Source organism: Dipodomys merriami, unplaced genomic scaffold, assembly GCF_024711535.1.
Source record: "Dipodomys merriami isolate MVZ:Mamm:240054 unplaced genomic scaffold, mDipMer1.0.p SCAF_17, whole genome shotgun sequence".
NCBI classification, from domain to species: domain Eukaryota; kingdom Metazoa; phylum Chordata; class Mammalia; order Rodentia; family Heteromyidae; genus Dipodomys; species Dipodomys merriami.
Window position 1 is genome coordinate 14,471,969 of NW_027203048.1, and position 20,549 is coordinate 14,492,517.

General features: G+C 41.0%; 1 protein-coding gene across 4 annotated transcripts in view; it reads left to right on the plus strand.

Moving 5' to 3' along the window:
• Ltbp1 (latent transforming growth factor beta binding protein 1) overlaps positions 1 to 20,549 on the plus strand; it is a 405,289-nt gene that overhangs the window by 38,583 nt on the left and 346,157 nt on the right. For all 4 annotated transcript variants that reach the window (XM_070025342.1, XM_070025343.1, XM_070025344.1 and 1 more), the window contains exon 3: positions 12,228 to 12,525. In XM_070025342.1, the coding sequence (XP_069881443.1) occupies positions 12,228 to 12,525 (298 nt within the window). The remainder of the gene's footprint in view (positions 1 to 12,227; positions 12,526 to 20,549) is intronic.

The window sequence follows — 20,549 nt, forward strand, 5'->3', positions numbered from 1 at the left end:
TTGTTTGTTTTTTAAGGATTCAAGTGTGAAGACATGTCAGGACAAATTTAGCTTGATATTAGAGAAGATGCTTGAGGAATGAGTGAATGAATGAATGAAGGAATGAAGGAACAGTTGCATTTGTATTCATGGTAGTATTATCCAATAATTGAAAACTTGTTATTGCTCTATAATTCTAATTTTGGGTGGGTCTATAATAACCATATGTTGCCCAACCTTTCAGTATTCTCTTGAATTTTTTGTTGGAATAAATAACACTGCGGTAGAAGATGAATATCTGTATGCACATGGTGTTTTTCTTTTGATTAGCAGGTTCATTTCTAGAGGTCTAGGAAACATATTGTTCTACTGATTTCTAGATAGCTCCTGTATTTACTCCCAACTTTGCCACAGTTTGTATGGAGATTTTACACTTTTTCTTAAAAGTGAAGTAGCTACAATATATCTCTTTGTGTTAGTTTGCATTTCTTTCCATAGCCCCTTAATTTGAGTATTACCCCACAGTTTATTTACTAATTGCCCCTTTTCCCTTTCTCTTGCCTTTCCATTTTCCTTTTTTTGTTTTGTTAACAAAAAGCATCTATTAGTATTTTGTGAAGACATTTTCCCCTTCTTTTGCTATTTTAAATTAAATATTAAATATTTATACAGTCTTCTAGATCTTTAGTTTTTTTAAAAAAATCAAATGTCCGTGACTTAAAACAACTTCCTAAAACAACATTAATCAGACCAGAAACAGAATCCAGAAAAAAAAAGAAATCTGATTATTTTGCATTGTTCGACTTGGTTTAGTGGTGACCTATTCTGTGGGTGATCTCATTTATTGATGGGTCAGGAGTGTGGTTGGCCCCAGCTGATCGCCGATTTTAAGTTAAATCACATGGTGACTGCCCCTCTTGCTGAGCTCAGGCTGAGGGATCTTCAGCCTTCCAGAGAGCAGACTCTGCTTAGTCCATTAGGCAGCTGAGGGGCTGAGAACTGGGCAAAAGGGCATTAAACACCCGGATAAAGTACAAAATGGTGCCCACCACCTATGAGGCCTATGCTTCTTGTCATCTTTGCTCTGCTTGACTATCTGCTTGGTATGGCTTGAGGGTTAAGATCCTAAAAGCTCAGGCTTTAGGAAAAAAATGGACAAGGAAACCTTGTGCTCCTTGACAGTTTGATTTGGCAGGAACAGCAGACAAGGAAAGCAAAAGCACATAGACATCTCAAATATTTCCAGTGAATGTCCACCATGAGAAATGGTGCTTCACAGGCCTGGTTTACTTATCTAGGAAATTTAGTTGTTACTGTGGCGTTCTTCATCATTTCCAAAGGCAGCGTTCGGAAAAACCTAATGCTACGCTAATATTCTCTTTGTCTTTAGGGATTTTAGAGGATGCTGACCCCCTGAGCCGCTTATAAGGAGAAAGGACAGCGTGTGTTTGGGTTTGGCACAAGGAGCAGACAGTAAGCAGTAGACCCCAGTGTGTGACCTCACACCAGGCCTCTTGTGATCTGATTCCATTCTTGTTATTGAATCCCTTCAAAGGGCAGCTGGGGAGTGCCCTGAAGAGCCGCACAGCAGAGCAGATTTCTCACCTGCTGTCTCTGATCACAGAAGACGCAGCTTCCGCTCACATTTCTCCCCAGGCCACATGCCGTAGGCATGCTGCAACTTGTTTGCAGAAAAAGGCAAGGGGGCAGAGTCGCACGGCTAGCTCTGTGGTCTGGGGCAAGTTTTAAATATAACTCAGGGTTGCGCTTTTAGAATGAAAAGCACTGGAGGCTGAGCTTCAGGGCATGGGTTGATTCCTAAAAATACAGTCGGCTGAACTTTTAAAGAACTTTAGGATCGGCTTGTCAAACTAGAGTGTACATTCACATGGAGAGGAAATCTGACACTACCATCCAGGCCAAGAATGGAAAATGAACTCAGTTTGCACCGTTTGAAATGATGAAAGAGTATTTTCAGGTGGGTGCTGGTGGCTCACGTCTGTAATCCTAGCTACTCAGGAGGCTGAAATCTGAGGATTATGGTTCGAAGCCAACCCTGGCAGGAAAGTTAATGAGACTCTTATTTCTACCAGAAAACCAGAAGTGGTGCTGTGGCTCAAGTGGTAGAGCACTAGCCTTGAGCAAAAGAAGCTCAAAGATAGTGTCCAGGCCCTGAGTTCAAGCCCCAGGACTGACAACAACAACAACAAAAAGAATGTTTTTCAGACTACCCAGTGGGTCTTGATGGGGAGGATTGTGTTGCCTAATCTGCTTACCCAGATCTTGACAACAGTAGTTTTCTGCATCACTGTTTTGGTGGAACTTTCTGCTACTCGGGACCAACTCCACTGATTCATCTCTACTTCAACCCTGTGAACAAGGGACAGATTTTTAACTATCTTTTCATGTTAGTTGTCTGTTGTGACATTAGTTAAACAATAGTTGTATTTTGAAAATACTTACAAAATATAAAAGATATAATAGCAAACAACTTCCTGACTCGTTATCCTGGCTGCCATCTATTTTATTATATTTTTGTTTTATTTTAGGAAAAAAAATCTCTCTCTCTATTTTTTGTTGGTCATGTGGCCTGAACTCTGGGCCTGGGTGCTGTCCCTCAGCTCTTCAGCTCAAGGGTAGCACTCTACCACTTGAGCCATAGCTGCACTTCCGGCTTTTTCTGCTTATGTGGTACTGAGGAACCGAACTCAGGGCCTCATGCATGCAAGGCAAGCGCTCTACTACTGAGGCACCTTCCCAGGCCTGGAAAAAAATATTTTGATCAAGTGACCTTTTTTTTTTATTTCCTCCCTTTCCCCTCTAGTGATTATTGTTGTAAACTTAGTGTGATGCTAATATGTTTTTATTTATTTATTATTATTTTCTTCTTTCTTTTACTGTAAAGGTGATGTACAGAGGAGTTATAGTTACATAAGTAAAGTAATGAATACATTTCTTTTCGAACAGTATTACCCCTTCACCTTGACTTCCCTCCCCACCCCCAGGTTGTAAAGTTAATTTCCAACATAGTGTTTTGTGAATATCACTGTTGTATTGGTTCACTCTTGTCCTTCGTCTCACCATTCCTATGATTCCCTTCCCATCCCCAAATCGGATAAACTTATATATAATACAAAGGGTATCAAAATAAAAAAAACAACAGTGACAACAGGGCTAAACCAAAGGGCAGGAAAAACATGAAAGAAAAAAGAAATAACTGCATACAGTACATTAAAAAACAAAAAACAAACAAAAACAAAAACAAAGACAACTCTTGTTTCCATATCTTGTAGTTTAGTTTGATTAGCCTCATTTTATATAGTCATATATACATAACTTTTGAGCTATTATTATTTTTTCTAGTATGTTTTTATACTTTTGTTGATCTCATATGCATCCATAAAAACACATGGTGTTGTTTCAAGAAATGTAAGTAGGCAGTTATAATATCATCATTAGCTAGTATTAGCTAGTAACATCTATGGCATTCTTTCTTCAGTCAAGATACCTAGCCATGTTGCTAGATCACATTTTTTTAAACAACTATAGAGAATTCTATTGTAGGAATGAACCATAGTTTGCTTATGGTGTAATTTTCTTGATCATTGTCAGTATTTTTCTGCTATAATTATTTTATGAATGTTCTGATAGCCTAAAGCCAGATTGCTGATGAGTAGGGTTTGCACATTATAACTACAAGGTATTGCCAGATTATGTTTCACAGGGCTTAGTAATAAACCCTGTATACATACTGGCAGTGGGTAAGTGTTCCCATTACCCTGTGTCAGCTAACACTCCCTGCTAACAGACTTTATGTCAGTCTCTTCATGGTGGGCTCTCATCTCAGTGTTGGACTTGCAGTCACTTGATGATTGAACTTAAGAATCTTCTTGTGCTGATTAGGCACTTAAATTTCATAATCTATTAATAGCTGCTTCATATTCTATGTTCTATGACAATTTTCTTTGTTGTTATTTTCCTATTGATTTGTAGTTCTTGCTGTATGTAGCTACAGGAAAATTACCCTTTGTGGGAACCCTACCACATTGTTGGTTGGAGTGTAAACATGTCTAACCACTTTGGAAAGCAGTATGGAGGTTCCTTAAAATACTCCACATTGAGCTCCCCTATGACCCAGCAATCCCACTTTTGGGCATTTTACCCAAATGATCACAAACAATACCATACTAAAGCTACCAGCACAACTATGTTTATCATAGCATTATTATTATTTTTTAAAATTTTATTGAGGAGCTTTGTGTCTGTGTTTATCAAAGAGATTGGTCTGTAGTTCTCTTTTATTGTTGGATCTTTTATTGTTTGGGGATGAGTGTGATATTGGCTTCATAGAATGAGATTGGGATTGCTCCCTCTGTTTCTATTTCTTGGAAGAGCTTGAGGAGTATGGGTATTAGTTCCTCTTTAAAGGTCTTATAGAGTTCTGTAGTGAATCCGTCGGTCCTGGTCTTTGCCTCATTGGAAGACTTCTAATTGCTTTCTCTGTGTCATTGTAAGTTATTAGGTTAGTTAGTTGATTTCTTTCTTCTTGGTTTAGTCTGGGCAATTTGTATTTCTCCAAAATTTCATCCATTTCTGCTATGTTTATTTCCTTAGTGAGTATAGATGCTAGAACTAATTCTTTATAATTCATAGCATTATTTACCATAGCTAAGATATGGAACCAACCCAGATGCCCTTCAGTAGATGAATGGATCAAGAAAATGTGAGATATATATATATATATATATATATATATATATATATATATATATATTATAAAACAAAGCACATTAGATGGTTGGGCCTCAGTTACCAGGCGTGTGAAAAGAGCAACTTATTAGCAAGGCACCTTAGAATAGATGGATGGAGTGGTAAGCTTGGTGGAAGGTTAAGGGTCAGATGAGGCCAAACCTTTAACCCACCATGTGGCCAAGATAAGAACTCAAGATGGCGAATTTCTGAAAAAATGCAAAGAAAGCCTGAACAAATAGATCAAGCCTACATTGGCTAGCCTTTGAGAGGGAACCTAGAGAGGGGTCACGGGGACCCAGCCTGCATCACACTCTTCAGGGCACAAGCCAAAATGTTGTAGAAAAGAGAAAGGGAGAGATAGGGAAAGTTGGACATGAATGGCAGAGAGAGCAAAGACAGCCTGAAAGTAAACAGACTTCCGACCATTCACCATTGCAGTGGCAAAAACTGTCTACATCTGAGAATGGCATAAAATTAGGCGCTCTGGCTTTCCAGGGAACGCAGAAGGCATTTCAAAGGGGTTTCACGGCTCAGGCATGACTCGCAGCACCCCACTAAATGTGTAGGAGAGTCAGTCTGGTGAGTGAAGGAGAGCTGACCAGGCAGAAGTGGCATCCCGACTTCCCCCAGAGCCCTCTAGAGAGAAATGGCCAAGCCCCCAAAACCAAGCGTCCTCAGCTTCGGAGGTGACCGGCCTCTGGCGTGGCGCCACATCTGGACAGAGACTGAGCAACAGAGAGCCGTAGAGAGTAGTTTCATCCCCTCCCTTTCCCTCCCTCCCTCCCTCCCTCCCTCCCTCCCTCCCTGCTTTCTTTCTTTCTTTCTTTCTTTCTTTCTTTCTTTCTTTCTTTCTTTCTTTCTTTCTTTCTTTCTTTCTTTCTTTCTTTCTTTCTTTCTTTCTTTCTTTCTTTCCTTCCTCCCTCCCTCCCTCCCCCCTCCCTCCCTCCCTCCCTCCCTTCCCTTCCCTTCCCTTCCCCTTCCTTCCTTCCTTCCTTCCTTCCTTCCTTCCTTCCTTCCTTCCTTCCTTCCTTCCTTCCTTCCTTCCTTCCTTCCTTCCTTCCTTCCTTCCTTCCTTCCTTCCTTCCTTCTTTTCCTTCTCTTTTTCTTGTCCTGGGGCTTGGCCTGGGTGCTGTCCCTGAACTTTTGTGCTTAAGGCCAGTTACAACTAACCATAGCTCCACTTCTAGCCTCTTGTGGTTAATTGGAGATAAGAATCTCACAGACTGCCTGGGCTGGCTTTGAACTGTGATCCTCAGATCTCAGCTTCCTGAGTAGTTAGGATTACAGGCGTGAGCCACCAGTGCTGGGCAGCTGTTCTATTTTCCTACATGCTTCGTAGGTACTTGGACCATAATCACCCTCATTCACCATCTCCCTTGGCCCTGAGCCACAGCCTTTTTTACTTTCTCGTGGCTTATTTTCTTTTGCCTTTGAATTGCATATTTCACAGTGCACATATATTATACTTTGGCTCTGTTAACTTGAGCTATTGCACTCTTTCCCCTTCTTTGCTTCCTTCTTTCTGTACAACAGCTTTCAGTGAGATTTCTTGTGCCATCTCCGTATGTAGACACAATGTCTTTGCACGTCATTCTCTTCCCCTCTCATTTTCTTCCTCCCAACAGTTCCACAGGTAGTTATAATCACTTCTTTCTAGGAGGCATGAAGTCAGAATCTTAGTTTAATTCTTTTAATAAGAATTATCTTATCCTGCGTTTGGATGAATATTGGTTTCTTTTCCTACACCATTGTGTAGATGATATCTTTGCTATAGATTCAATGTATGTATCTTCTCTAGAATTTCCCAGTTTTGAGTCTGTTTTTAAGCTGCCCAGTTAATTCCACTGATCTGGTTTTCTGTCTCTGCACCAACGCTACATTTTCTTAATTTTCTGAGCTTTGTAATAAATCTTACTATCTGGTAAGGTAGACTTCCCCCATGGTCTTTTTTCAATAGCATTGTTTTGGCCATTGTTAGCTTTTAATGAATCAAGATTACTTTTAGAACTAGATGATTAATTTTTCTAAAAAAAATCTTATTAAGATTGTAACTGGAATCCAGGCACCAGTGGCTCATGCCTGTAATGAGGCACTCAGGAGGCTAGATCTGAGCATCTGAGTTTGAAGCCAGCCCGGGCTTTTATCTTCAGTAAAAGCCAGAAGTGGTGCTGTGGCTCAAGTGGTAGAGTGCTAGCCTTGAGCACAAGAGGCTCAAGTACAGCACCAAGGCCCTAAGTTCAAGCGCCGGGGCCAGAAAAAAAGATTTTTTACTGGGATGTTGTTAAATCGATAGAAAAAATTGGAGATAATTACACGTGTGTGTGAGTGTGCATGTGCTGGTACAGGGACTTGAACTTGGGGCACTGCCCATTAGATTTTCTGCTCAAGGTTGGTGCCATTTGAGCCACAGCTTTACTTCTAGCTTTTTGGTGGGTAAGTGAAGATAGGTGTCTCACAGACTTTCCTGCCAGGGCTAGATTTGATTCAGATCACAGCCTCTTGAGTAGCTAGAGTTACAGCCATGAGCCACCAGTGCCAGCTCTGAACTAAATATTATAGCATGCATATATGATGTATCTTTATATTTATTTGGAGCTTTTTATTCTTAAATGTTTTGTAATTTCTTTCAAAAAATCTTGTATATTTTTGTTAGATGATTTATAATGTGTTGATAATTCTTCTGTTACCTTTAGGCAGTTATGTATTGCTTGTTAGAGGAATCTTGTGCATTTTTTCTAGACTTATTTAGAAGGTGAGAATGTTGGTAACTTTTCTTGTTAGTTGACAGTTTGTAGACTCTTGTCATATTAGGTAGAAAATTAGGAAAACTGTAAGTATTGGTGCATTTCCCTCCCTCCTTTACAATATTTTAATACTTTAGCTCATTCTGTTACATTTTCTTGGCCCTACAGTACATCACTTCTTAGAGGCAATTGTGAGCATTTAAACTTGTTTCCAACGTTGATAGCATGCTCTACATTTTCTGTAGATTTTGCTGTTGTGGGCTTTGCTGTGAATACAATTTACCAGAGTAAGGAAATCCCTTTGTATCATAGTTGGCTAAGAGTTTTTGTTTGTTACCATGAGTAGATGATGAATTTTATTGGAAGCTTTTCTAGATTCCTCTAGCTAATTCTCATCTATTTTTTAACACGGGGAATTACACTGTTAGGGCTGTTAACATTAGAACTATCCTAGAATTTCTGGATTAATTCTACTTACCTTTCTGTTTCTGAAACTTTGACACTCAATGATTTGCTAGTTCTGTTCATAATTATGAGTTACTTATGCATTTTATTTTAGTTTTTAAAAAAAACAGAGCAAGTTTATTTGAAAGAGAAAAGAAGGCATTCTCTTTGGAGGGAGGGGGCCATCTCACACCTCCCGCCTTGGGCTTTGTGCAGATTGGTTTATCGCTTGCGTGTGTTCCACCAAGCCACTTAAAAATTTTTTCCCTTTTAATTTAATTTCTTTTATTTATTTTTTTATGTGGCACTAAGGAATCGAACCCAGGGCTTCATGCATGCTAGGCCAGCACTCTATCACTCAGCCACAATCCCAGCCCCAAGGCACTTTTTAATTGGTTGAGTGGGAACCCAAAGCATTATGGGAAAAATAAGCATTTGAGTGAAAACCCAGGGCATTATTGGAGGACAAAGCTCCAGCGTTACCTACCATGTCATGTCTACCATTTTCTTATCTCTGTGTACCTAACTAAAAAAGCCCAACTCTCCCTCACTGCCTGCTCTTGGATGGTACCCTTAACTGCCTTTATGGGTTGAGGACAATGATGGCCACAGATGCTTCCAGCTAAGAGGGGGTGGGGTGGGACACAGCAGTTGGGGATCCTCTGGGAAGGATCTTTTAGTTGGATGGGGCATTTATTCATTTTCTCTTGGGAATTATATATCAATATTTGAATATTGATGTTGATGGAAACACATCTACTTTGAATGACTGGTACAGTGTGCTAAGTCCAGAGATGCAGACATTATTTTGTGACAGAGTAGGACCCCATTGCCTCTTTCCTACAGAGATGCCCTGAAACCCCAGCGTCCTTAAGAGAGTAGTGGCTCTACATTGAAATCGGTCAATCCCCCAAGGTGAATGTTCAAGCCCTCCTGTCCTAGGGCATAGACTATTCCACATAAGCCATTTATACTGATGCTATGGTTGGTAATCTAGTTAGGAGAGAAGAGATAACTTTGTCAAAGGATTGACTATTAATACAAAACGTGAGATGGAGTGAGGATTCTAGAAGGGGTGGGCAGGTACTTGGAAAGACATAGAGAAGGAAGGACCGGAAGCTTCCTGTGCACTCATGGAATTAAAGAACCTGTGTTCCTGGATGGAGCACCCGTGTGCAGAGGCAAGGCGACAGGAACCCAGGAGGACATGGAGCGTCATAGGGATGAGCCAGTCCAAGGTGAGGGGGGGCACAGTAGATGGGGTCAGATGTATAGGGAGGGTTATGAAATTATCCATGGGCAGCAGAAATGAGTTGAACGCTTTTGAGTGAAGGAACAGTATTTTAGAAGACTTGGATGGGTTAGGCTTTTCCTTTCTCAGCCTTGGCTATACTTTACCATTGCTTTAGTGTTAGAAAGGTATTGATTGATACTGAGTCCCTCCCTAGTGAGTCTGATTTAGCGTGCATTGACCTAAGGCCTAAGTCTGGGGCATTTTCAAAGTTCCGCAGGTACTGTATAGCTCAAGAAATCCTGCCCAGTATCTTGATCAGATCTACTGCAACCTCTGCTCACTGTGCTGAATCCAAACACAGCTGGCTAGGCATCTGCCTGCGGGAAAACACTCCATTTAAAAAGCACTTTTCTAACATTATTTATGATGGTCTACAGAGCTCAACACCTCAATTGTAATCACAGCTTTCTCATAAATACCTATCCATTTTTTTTTTTTTGTGCTGACCATGAAGTAGGTGGTGACAGATAGAGTTTTGGAAGAGACTCCTAAGTGATCCTAATAGTTTGGTCACTTGGAAAATGTTCCCTCTTTTTTTTTTTGCACCCAAAATAAAAGAGCAACATAAAAGCAAAACACATTTGTCATAGCCAAGAATTCCTTAAAATAAAAGCAACTGTTATGTGAAAATACATACAAGCAGGTTATAAAAAGATAAATCCTCAAAAAAAATGCTAGTAGAAGGTGACCAGTTTCCAAATACTGCTAGGTCAATGGTTCTCAACGGAGCAGGTGCAATCAGATTGCTTGGCTCCAGGTTCAGATATAACAGGCCAGGGGCAGCCCAGGGATATGTATTTCCACAGCATTCCTAAGTGATGTCACACTGCTACCCCACCCGCCAGACTTTGTGAACAGCTGGTTTCCAGGCTGGGTAAGTAGCCTAATGCATGGCAGGAAAAATAGCGTGATCAGGGGACCCAAGGTTTACTTTTTCCTGCCAGACAAGGGCTTGACTTGGCCATCTTAGGGCATCTTCCTCAGTAGGGTAAGAGGAAGGGAAAATTGTCCTCTTATTCTCCCATTCCAGCCTTTTAAAATTTCCTATAGAAGGGTGATATTGCACATATTCATTCTATAACACAGTATGTTCTTTTCATTCTAGTGAAAAATATGTGTGAATTTTTAGTAGTTTTTTTTTTCCTTTTATCATTCTCTACCTGCCCTCCTATTAGAATGCAAAATTTGAGGAGTTAAAAACCACCACCCTCCCTTTACATTTCTAGGCCGTTTATGTCCTTTTAAAGACAGCTTCTTGTGGCACTTGAGAAGTGTGCTGGATGATTTCTGTCAGCTTTGGCAGGCTGTACCATGGAGCCTTCCAGTAGATTAAGAGACATTTTCAGTATACCTCGGAGCATGAGAAATGACTCTCAGATGTTCATCTGAAGATGTTTCTAATTGAAAGCACGAAGAGAATGTATGCATGCAAATGCCTGGGCTGAGCTCTGGCAGAGACTTAGTAAGACAAGTGTGGCCCGGTCCACTTCTGCTGGAGCTCATTCTCTGTGACATTTCATACGTGGATCGCAGCATCTATGGAACTAAGTTTGCTTAGTCAGTTAGAGATGTGGACAAATAAGTATCCTAAGTTTTAGAAGTGTATAGCTTTTGGATTTGTCTTCTACAAGGCTGGGGGAGGGAACAGGTCTCAGCGCCATTTGAGAACAGGCCAGCTACCTGTGCGCATCACGGGCCCCAAATATGCACAAGCGCACAGGTGTCAAAGTGAATTGTCTTATTTCCGAGGTCACTTAGGAAGCTGGCTCCCTTTGAATCTTTCCCAACTTTTTTTTATTATAAATTTTTAAAAATGCTGGGAAATTTCTGACACACCCAGGGATTAGTCCCCCCCCCCCTTTTTTTTCCTCAGTAAGTTTCAGGACGTTAGGTCTTGCTGATTTGGACCTAAGTAACTAAGTCTCCTGTGGTTCACATCGCTCATTTATTTTGTGATGGTTTGGTGGACTGTAGCTGACCTTGGATTTGGGGGGAGATTTGATAGTGTGTGATCTCAGGACCCTAAGTTTACAGCTGAAGTGGGCTGACAGCAGAAGGAACAGGATAACAAATGTATTACAACAAATCAGGAAGGGACTGAAGAGACTGAGGCCACAGGCCTAGGACATTACCTAATAAAACCTAAGTCAACAACCCCTCAACTCCCGAGGGGACTTGCCTATGATGAAATCCACTAACCTCACCCGTGACCCACAGCTCTGCTGACTTATAACTGTACTTGGCCTCAAGTCTGGTGACTCAAAGTTTAGACATTCTAGCAAACAGGAGATGAAGAGCTTGTTTCTGTTTTGATTGCCTTTCATCGTAAGATTAGAGATGATGTCCTGTGTGCTGGATGTTTATCAAAATGAGCAGGGTCAGAGTGGGTGACGCTCAGACTTAGGTCCCTCAGTTTTCTCAGAGGTTAACAAAGATGGAACTCAATTTCAAAACAATCTCTCCAAGCCCTGAGAGTCTCTACAAGTCTGTAGGAAAATATTTTTTGAGTGTGGATTTGTGTGTGTGTGTGTGTGGCAGGGTGGTTTCAAGTCTTGGCAAAAACATTTAGATATACAGAATTAAAAAAATTTGAAGTCAGGGTATAGAATGCGGATGTAATGGCAGGGAACTTCTTAGGATTTCCCTTATGGGTTCAGATGCATTTGTGGAGGCATTTACAGGAAAGTGGCTAGGCACCATGGCTTTGGAATCCTGGATCTTCTCATGATTGTGTAACCCTTGGCAAACAACGTAACCTTTGCTTCATCTGTAAAACAGGCAGAATAAAGTATGACCCCAGACTGTTTCTAGGGGATTCAATTTGTTGAGCTATTATAGAACAGCGCCTGTAACATAAGCCACAGTTATTAGATAGGTGTTGTCCTTAGCACTATCATCATCATCACCATGAATGCTGATATGCTGTTTTATTGCTATTGTTAAACTGTTGGAAGAATTAGTGAGATCGACTTCATTTTTCCTTCAAAATTGTGCCTTCTGTTGTGTTTCTGCAGCAAGCTGTGTCCCACCATGCCAGAATGGAGGGATGTGCCTCCGGCCTCAGCTGTGTGTGTGTAAACCGGGAACCCAGGGCAAAGCCTGTGAGACAGCGGCTGCCCAGGAGACCTCATCACCAATCTTTGGAGGGCAGAATCCTGGGGTTGTCTCCTCTTGGGTCCTTTCTGAGCAAGCAGCAAAGCACACTTCATCCAAGAAGGCAGACGCTCTCCCAAGAGTCAGTCCCGTGGCCCAGATGACCTTGACCCTCAAGCCGAAGCCTGCCATAGGACTCTCCCAGCAGATACATTCTCAGTGAGTGTTTTAAACTTGCCTCCAACTAAGGAGCATCGTAACCATCTTTAAATTCATTGCATTAAACCACTTTGCCTTTCTGGCACAATTTGCAGAGACTGCTTGGGTAATGATGTCTTTCTTTGCTTTCCACAAGGGTTTACTTGCCAGGCTTACACATCACAGTTCTTCAGAATGTTTGATATATTCATTTAGTTCCACAAGGTAAATTAACTATGAGTATAAACTATAACAATAACCAGGATTATAGGGATCAAGGTGGGAAGGGAATAATGAAGATAGTTATTTCGTAGAGTTGTGAGTTGAAAAATTCTTTTTGTTTTTTTTTTGTGGTGTTTTTTGTTTTTGTTTTTTTTTTTTTTTTGGTCAGTCATGGGGCTTGAACTCTGGGCCTCAGTTCTATCCCTCAGCTCTTCAGCTCAGGGCTAGCACTCTACCACTTGAGTCCAAGTGCCACTTCCAGCTTTCTGGTGGTTAATTGGAGATAAGAGTCTCATGGACTTTCCTGCCTGGGCTGGCTTTGAACGTGATCCTCCGATCTCAGCCTCCTGAGTAGCTAGGATTACAGGCGTGAGCCACTGGTGCCTGGGGGCTTTGGTTATTTTTGAGGTAGGGTCTCATCTTACTCTCAGGCCAGGCCTGGTGTGATCCAGCTTACTTGTGCTTCTCCTTGTCACTAGGGGATGATGGGCACACACCACCACACCCAACCACAGCTGGGGTGACAGGTGTACGACACTGTGCTCAGCTGTCAGTTGAGATAGAGTCTCATGAACTTCTTTTTGCCCAGGTGTCCTTGAACTGCCCAGTCTCTGTCTCCCAAGTAGCTACAATTACAGACCCTAGCCACTGTGTCCCGCTTTGAAACAACCACTTAAGAAGAGAAACAACATAACATTTAAAGATCAGGGAAAAAGTAGGAACTCACTTTTGCACAAGGAATGCTTTTAAGAGTAAGTGATTCCTGGGATGAGAATGATTCTTTAACTTCCTAGCAGGTCCAATGTCTCTTCTTTTTTTAAAATGCATTTTTATCCTCATATATTGATTGTATAAAACAATGGGTTTTCAGTGTCAGTTTTTTTTTGTTTTTTGCTTTTTGGTCAGTCGTGGGTTTTGAACTCTCGGCCTGGTGCTGTCCTTGAGCTCTTCAGCTCAAGGCAAGCGCAGTGTCAGTTTTTATATGCATATCACGTACTTTGATCTATTCTTCCCATTACCCTCCCTTGTCCCCACTCCTGATGACCTCCTCCTTTTTCTTAAACAGTCTCCCTTCTACTCTCAGGTTGCATTGTGCACATCTGCCACACGTGCTTTATCCGTTCATTTGTTGATGGCCATTCTGTAACTCGGTTATTTGTGATGAGCACTGCAATAAACATGGGTGTTCAGGTGTCTTTATTGTATGCTGACTTAGACTGCTTCAGAAATATAGCCCGGAGTGGCCTGTGGCAGCATCGTATTTCTAGTTTTAGTTTTTTCAGGAGTCCCTACACTAATTATCCTAGTGGCTGGACTAATTTGCATCCTCACTAATAGTATATAAGGTCCTTTTGCTTTCCTAATTTCCAAAACAGAATTTGTTGGTGGTGTTTGTTTGTTTGTTTTTTGAAAATAGCCATTCTAACTGAAGTGAGATAGAATCTCAGTGTAGTTTTCATTTACACTTCCTGATAGCGAAGGATATTGGATATTTTTTTCATGTATTTAGTATCCATTTGTACTTCTTTTGAGAATTATCTGGTCAATTTATTTGTCCATTTCTTAATTAGGTTATTTATTATTTTGATATTTAAATCTTTGAGTTTTTTGTTTTTGTTTTTGCTGGTCCTGGGGCCTGAACTCTGGGCCTGGGTGCTGTCCCTTAGATCTTCAGCTCGAGGCTAGTGCTCTACCACTTGAGCCACAGTGCCACTTCTGGCTTTTTCTGCTTATGTGGTCCTGAGGAATCTAACCCAATTTCCCATGTATGCAAGGCAAGCGCTCTACTACTGAGCCACCTTCCCAGCCCTTGAGTTTTTTTTATATAGTCTGTATGCTAGTGGCTTTTCAGATCATGAATTGGCTTTTTTCCCCCTCCCCTTTTATAGGCCGTCCCTTCATTCTAGTGTCCTTTGGCAATGTGGAATCCTTTAAATCTGACACAATCCCATTTGTCAATTATTGTCCATTTCCTGAGTTACTGGAATTCTATTCAGAAAGGCATTGTCTATGCCTCAAACCTCAAGTATTTTCCCTGTTTTCCCATGGAAGTTTAAGAATTTCTTATGTTAAGGTCTTTGATCCAGTTTGAATTTTTTTTATACATGCCAAGAGATAGGGATTTAGTTTTGGTCTTCTACATGTAGATAGTCAATTTCCCCAGCATCATTTGTTGAAGAGGCTGTTTTTTCTCTAACAAAGTTTCTGCTGCCTTTGTTGAGAATCAGATGGCTGAAACTATGTGTTTTTTAAAAACTGGTCTTCTGTTCTAATCCATTGATTTAGTTAGTTCTTGTGTGAGTATCATGATTTTTTTTTAACTGTGTCTCTGTAGTATAATTTGAATTTAGGTATTGTGATACCTCCAGCATTGCTGTTTTTATTTAGGATTGCTTTAACTTCTTTAAGTATTTCCTGTGTTTTCTTTTCTGTGAAGAATGTCATTGGAATATTCTTGGGAATTACATGAAGCTGTAGATGCTTATGACAGTATAAAGTTATTTTCACAGTATTCTTACTACTGATCCATGAATATGGAATATGATTTCATCTTTTAATGTCTTCTCCATTATTGCTATATTTTTAATGTTTTTTATTGTAAAAATATTGTACAGAGAGGTTACAGTTACATGAGTAAGGTAATGAGTTCCTATCGAGCATCGTATTGCTATATTTTTTGAAGCTGTTGTGAATGGAATTGTTTTCTTGATTCTCAGCATGTTTGTTATTGCAAACATTATTATTATTATTATTATTATTATTATTATTGTCAGTTGCAGGGCTTGAACTCTGGGCTTGGATGCTGTCGCTCAGCTCTTCGTTCAAGGCTAGTCTTCTGCCACTTGAACCACAGCACCACTTCTGGTTTTCTGAGTGGTTTATTGGGGATAAGAGTCTCACAGACTTTTTCTGCCTGGGCTGGCTTTGAACCACGATCCTCACATCTCAGTCTCCTGAGTAGCTAGGATTACAGGTGTGAGCTCCTGGCGCCCCACTTGGAAAGCTAATTATTAATTAGCTAATTATTGACTGTGACAATCTGCTGCTGCTTTGCTAAAAGTGTTTATCAAATCTAAGGTAGTTCTCAGGTGTTTTGGGGTCTTTTAAGTATAAATTCATATCACTTGTAAATAGGAATGATTTGATTTCTTTTTTATTTGTATTCCTTTTTACTTCTTTCTTTTGTTTTATTGCACTGGCTAAGAGTTTAAGCAGCATGTTGAATAAAAATAGAGTGAATGAACATCTTTATCTCATACCTGATTAAGGAGGAAAGACTTTCAGTTTTTCTGCATTCAGTATAATTCAGTATAGTTTTGTTGTTACGGCTTTAATTTTGTTGAGCTATGATTCTTCTTTTCCTAGTTTATTTTTTCCATTTGTAGAATTATTATTAAAAAGGTGATGTGCAGAGGAGTTACAGTTACATAAGTCAGGTAACAAGTACATTTGTTTTTGGACAATGTCTCCCTTTCCCTCACTCTCTCCCAGTTTATCACTTCCATCCCCACCCATAAGTTGTATAATTTATTTTCAACAGAGTGGCTAGTGAGTTCCTAATTTCTTTGGGACTTTTTATCATAAAGAGGCACTGAATTTTGTCAAAGGTGTTTTCTGTATCTCTTGAGATAGGTAGGTTTTGTTCTTTTTTTTTTCTTTCTTTCTTTCTTTTTTTTTTTAGATTTTTGTTCTTGACTGTATTTCTGTGCTGTTTTATATCAGTTGCCTTGCATCCCTGGAATGAAGCCTGCTTGAGCATGGTGCAGGATCCCTTTAAATATGTTATTGAATTTGGATATTTATTGAGGAGCTGGATGTAGTGGCTCACACCTACAATCCTAGCTACTCAGCAGGCTGAGATCTGAGCATCACAGTTCAAAGCCAGCCTGAGCAGGAAAGGTCGTGAGATTCCTATCTCCAGTGAACCACTCAGAAAACCAGAAGTGGTGCTGTGGCTCAAGTGGTAGAGCGCTAGCTCTACCTGGAGCTGAAGAGCTGAGGGACAGCGCCCAGACCCAGAGTTCAAGCCCCACCACCAACAGCAGCAGCAGCAACAACAACAACAACAAAAAGTATTTTATTGAGGATTTTTGGGAAAATTAAATTGAATCTGTAGGTTGTTTTTGGTGATATATTTATTTTCTCAATATTAATTCTGCTGAACTTTATGAACATGAAATTTTTCTTTTTCTTTTTTATTATATCCTATCTTAGTTTGGGAATCAGGGTAATACTAGTGTTGTAGAATGAGGGTTTTTTTTTTTCTTTTTTGCCAGCCATGGGGCCTGAACACTGGGCCTGTCCCTGGCGCTGTCCCTCAGCTCTTCAGCTCAAGGCTAGCACTCAAAAGCTTTTCAGCCTGGTCTGGCTTGTAACCATAATTCTTCCATTCTCAGTCCCCCCAAGTACCTAGGATTACAGATATAAGCCACTGGCACCCGGCATGTGCATGTTGATTTAAAATCACGTTTAACCTTCCTGTAATCATGAAGGTAATTTCTGGGGTACATGAGCTTGCTTTCTATTTATGGGAGCTCAGCCCCCTCCTCCCTACCCTCCATGGGTGTTAGGTGGTAAATGCTGTGCACAATGAGAAGTCAGCGATAAGAGAGATTACTCTTGACCTTCTGTGAGTTATATGAGAAGCACAGCCCTTCAGATGCACAGGGTTCTTACACAAATTTTCTCCTCTTTAAAAAATCCCACTTGACATGGATAATGTGATAGAGAATTGGCTTCAGCTAAAATTGTCATTTGCCTGGGAATGTAAAGTACAGGAAGTCCCCGACTTAAAAAGAACTTGACCTAGCCATTCACTGGTAAATCACTTGCTTGGAATTTAGAATGCTTTTCCCCTCATAGGGACTATTTCCACATGTTGATTAGTACTCACGTAGCCCACTGAGGTTATTTAATCTGTCACTGTAGATGGAATTACCCTAATTTATATTTCCTATTGGAATAGGCCACCTATAGTTCCTGTGGGGTCCTAATAACTTTTCTTTTCCCTTCTTATTTTGTCCTCAATCTTCTTTTCTTTCTGCTGGTTTTCTTCATTATTCTCTCATCTCATCATTCATTATTCTCTCATCAGCAACAATCCTTCGATTCTACCATGATAAATACTTTGGGGAGCTAGGTTTAAGTCTAACCACTTTGCAAGATTTCAGTTAGAAAACACATTTTGCAGTTCTAATGAAAACTTAGTAAGATTTTGCTATATTCCAGCAACTCTTTAAATGCTTCATAGAGATCATTAATTTACAACTTAAACTGACACAACAAGGTAGCTACTTTTATTAGCCTCATTTACTGATGAGAAAATTGAGATTCAGAGTGGTTTAAGTATGTTTTCAAGGTCATATGGCCAAATGATGAACTACAGGGTTAAACAGAGGTGGTCAGTCCTAGCATCCATACCCTGAAGGGAGGGGCTAGTGCAAGTTTCCTGTAATGGACTGGATAGTAAATATTTCCAGCTTTGGGGGACGTGTGGTTTATGTTGCAGCTACTCAGGTTTGCATTTGTGGCATAAAAAGCACTCTTGACAGTGCACTAACAACACTATTATGTTGCAAAAAACCCTTTATTTATGGATGTTGAAATTTGAGTTTTGGTGTCCTGAAATTTCCTTTTCCTTATGATTTTTTTCTTGGCCATTTAAAAGTATAACAGTCCTTCCTAACTTCTGGACCCTACAAAATCAGGCTGTGGGTTGTAGTTGCTCATGAGCTGTAGCTCGCTCACCCCTGCTCTGAAGGAAAATGGTACTGTTTTGGTGCTAGAACATGACTGTAGCTGTGTGTGTCCTTGCAGTGATATAAACCATTGACTGTATCAGGGCCAGGCATCTCCCTTTTAGCATTGTTCTGATCCTGAAAACAAAGAACAATTTTGTGCTGAACTATGCTTCAGTGATCAAGAGTTAGATTATAGAGCATTGCATTTAGTATTTCTCCCCTACCTTTATTTCTTACATAAACTGTAATGTGCAAGCAACATTGTATCACCATCCATGGTTAGAATCTGAAGCTCTGGCATTGCGCATGTATGGATTGTGAAAGAATTACTTGTCAGATGGAGGAGCAGCCTCGTCCTCTCCCCCACCTTCTTTGGGTCGCAGCATTGTAGTTTGGACAAGAATGTTATGAGTCAAAGAGGAGGCTACAGTTTCAGTCTTGACTCGAAAATAAAGATCATTAGGTAATTTGCTCTGGAGACCTACTCTGTTGAATTGAGATGCTTTTAATGGTAGCTTTGTGGTTGTGGGTGTGCCCACTTAGGGGCTAAGATGCCATGAATCCTGATACTAAGTTGTGAACTTAGTGGTCCCTACAGGATGGACTAGGACATAGAAGATGCAGTCCTGGCCTTTACAGGGATTCTGAGCTGATGGCTGGTCTACAAGTGGAGTAAAAAGGAAAGGCACAGTTGGCCTGTTAGTCAACTATGACATAATCTCATCCGTGTTTAATCACCTTATCAAGTATGATAGGCTCTCTTTGCTTTTTTCGTTGTTGTTGTTTTTTAAGAATCTTGCCTGGCTGGGCGCTGGTGGCTCACGCCTGTAATCCTAGCTACTCAGGAGGCTGAGATCTGAGGATCACGGTTCAAAGCCAGCCCGGGCAGGAGAGACCGTGAGACTCCTATCTCCAATAAACCACCAGAAAACCGGAAGTGGCGCTGTAGCTCAAGTGGTAGAGCGCTCGCCTTGAGTTGAAGAGCTGAGGGACAGCGCCCAGGCCCGGAGTTCAAGCCCCATGACCGACAAAAAAAAAAAAAAAGAATCTTGCCTGTTGGAGATGTTTCAAAGTCTTGCTTTGTGCTTTACCTGTGAAGGGGAGGTGGATTTAGCCTACTGAAGTTGTTCTACTATAAACACGAGGTTTCCTGAAGTGCCAGATGTTCAGTGTTACAATACAGACTGCTTCAGTCTTCATCGCTGACTCGGCCCGTCTTCACTGAGCACATCCTGTGTGAAGGGACTGCAGTCAGGTGAGCAAGGTCGGATGCCTGCTTCCCACTGGAGAGGGCCAGATGATGGATGGATGGATGATGCCATCCTCTGCATTTTGGGGTTGTGAGATGTGCTGTGGAAAAGAGGACGAACGAGGAGAGAAGCAAGTTGGGCCGGGTGGGGGATGTGCGGTTTGGAATAGGCTGTCAGGAAAGGCCCTGGTGGGAAGGTGGCAGTTAAGTCAAAGTTTGAGGATTGGAGTGCAGGAACCACACAAATGTCTGTGGGCAGAGGCCTCGAGACAGGGATGTGCCTGGCATGTTGGAGGGATGGCTTAGTTTGATAGAACAGTATTGTTAAATGTGGACACAGTTAGCTGGGGGCTGGTGGTTCACGCCTGTATTCCTAGCTACTCAGGAGGCTGAGATCTGAGGACTGCAATTCAAAGCTAGCCCAGGCAGGAATGTCCGTAAGACTCTTATCTCCACCAGAAAACTGGCGCTGTGGCTGAAGGGGTAGAGTGCTCGCCTTGAGCTGAAGAGCTCAGGGACAGCGCCCAGGCCCAGAGTTCAAGCCCCATGACTGACAGAAAAAAAAGACACAATTTAGGTCAGTAGGTATGATTTGAATTCAGTTTACCTTTGGTTGAGTTGAGTTTAGAGAGTGTGTGACTTAGGTCCAACAAAGTTATACCTCTCTTCTTCCTCCTCTTTCATCTTCCTTGTCTGTCACTAATGTCTTGCTCTATAGCCTAGGCTGGCTTCAGACTTGAGATCTTCTTGCCTCAGTCTCTCACATGTTGGAATTATAGATGTTCTCCACCATACATGGCTCCAGGAAAGTTCTTTTTTATTGTAAAGGTGAT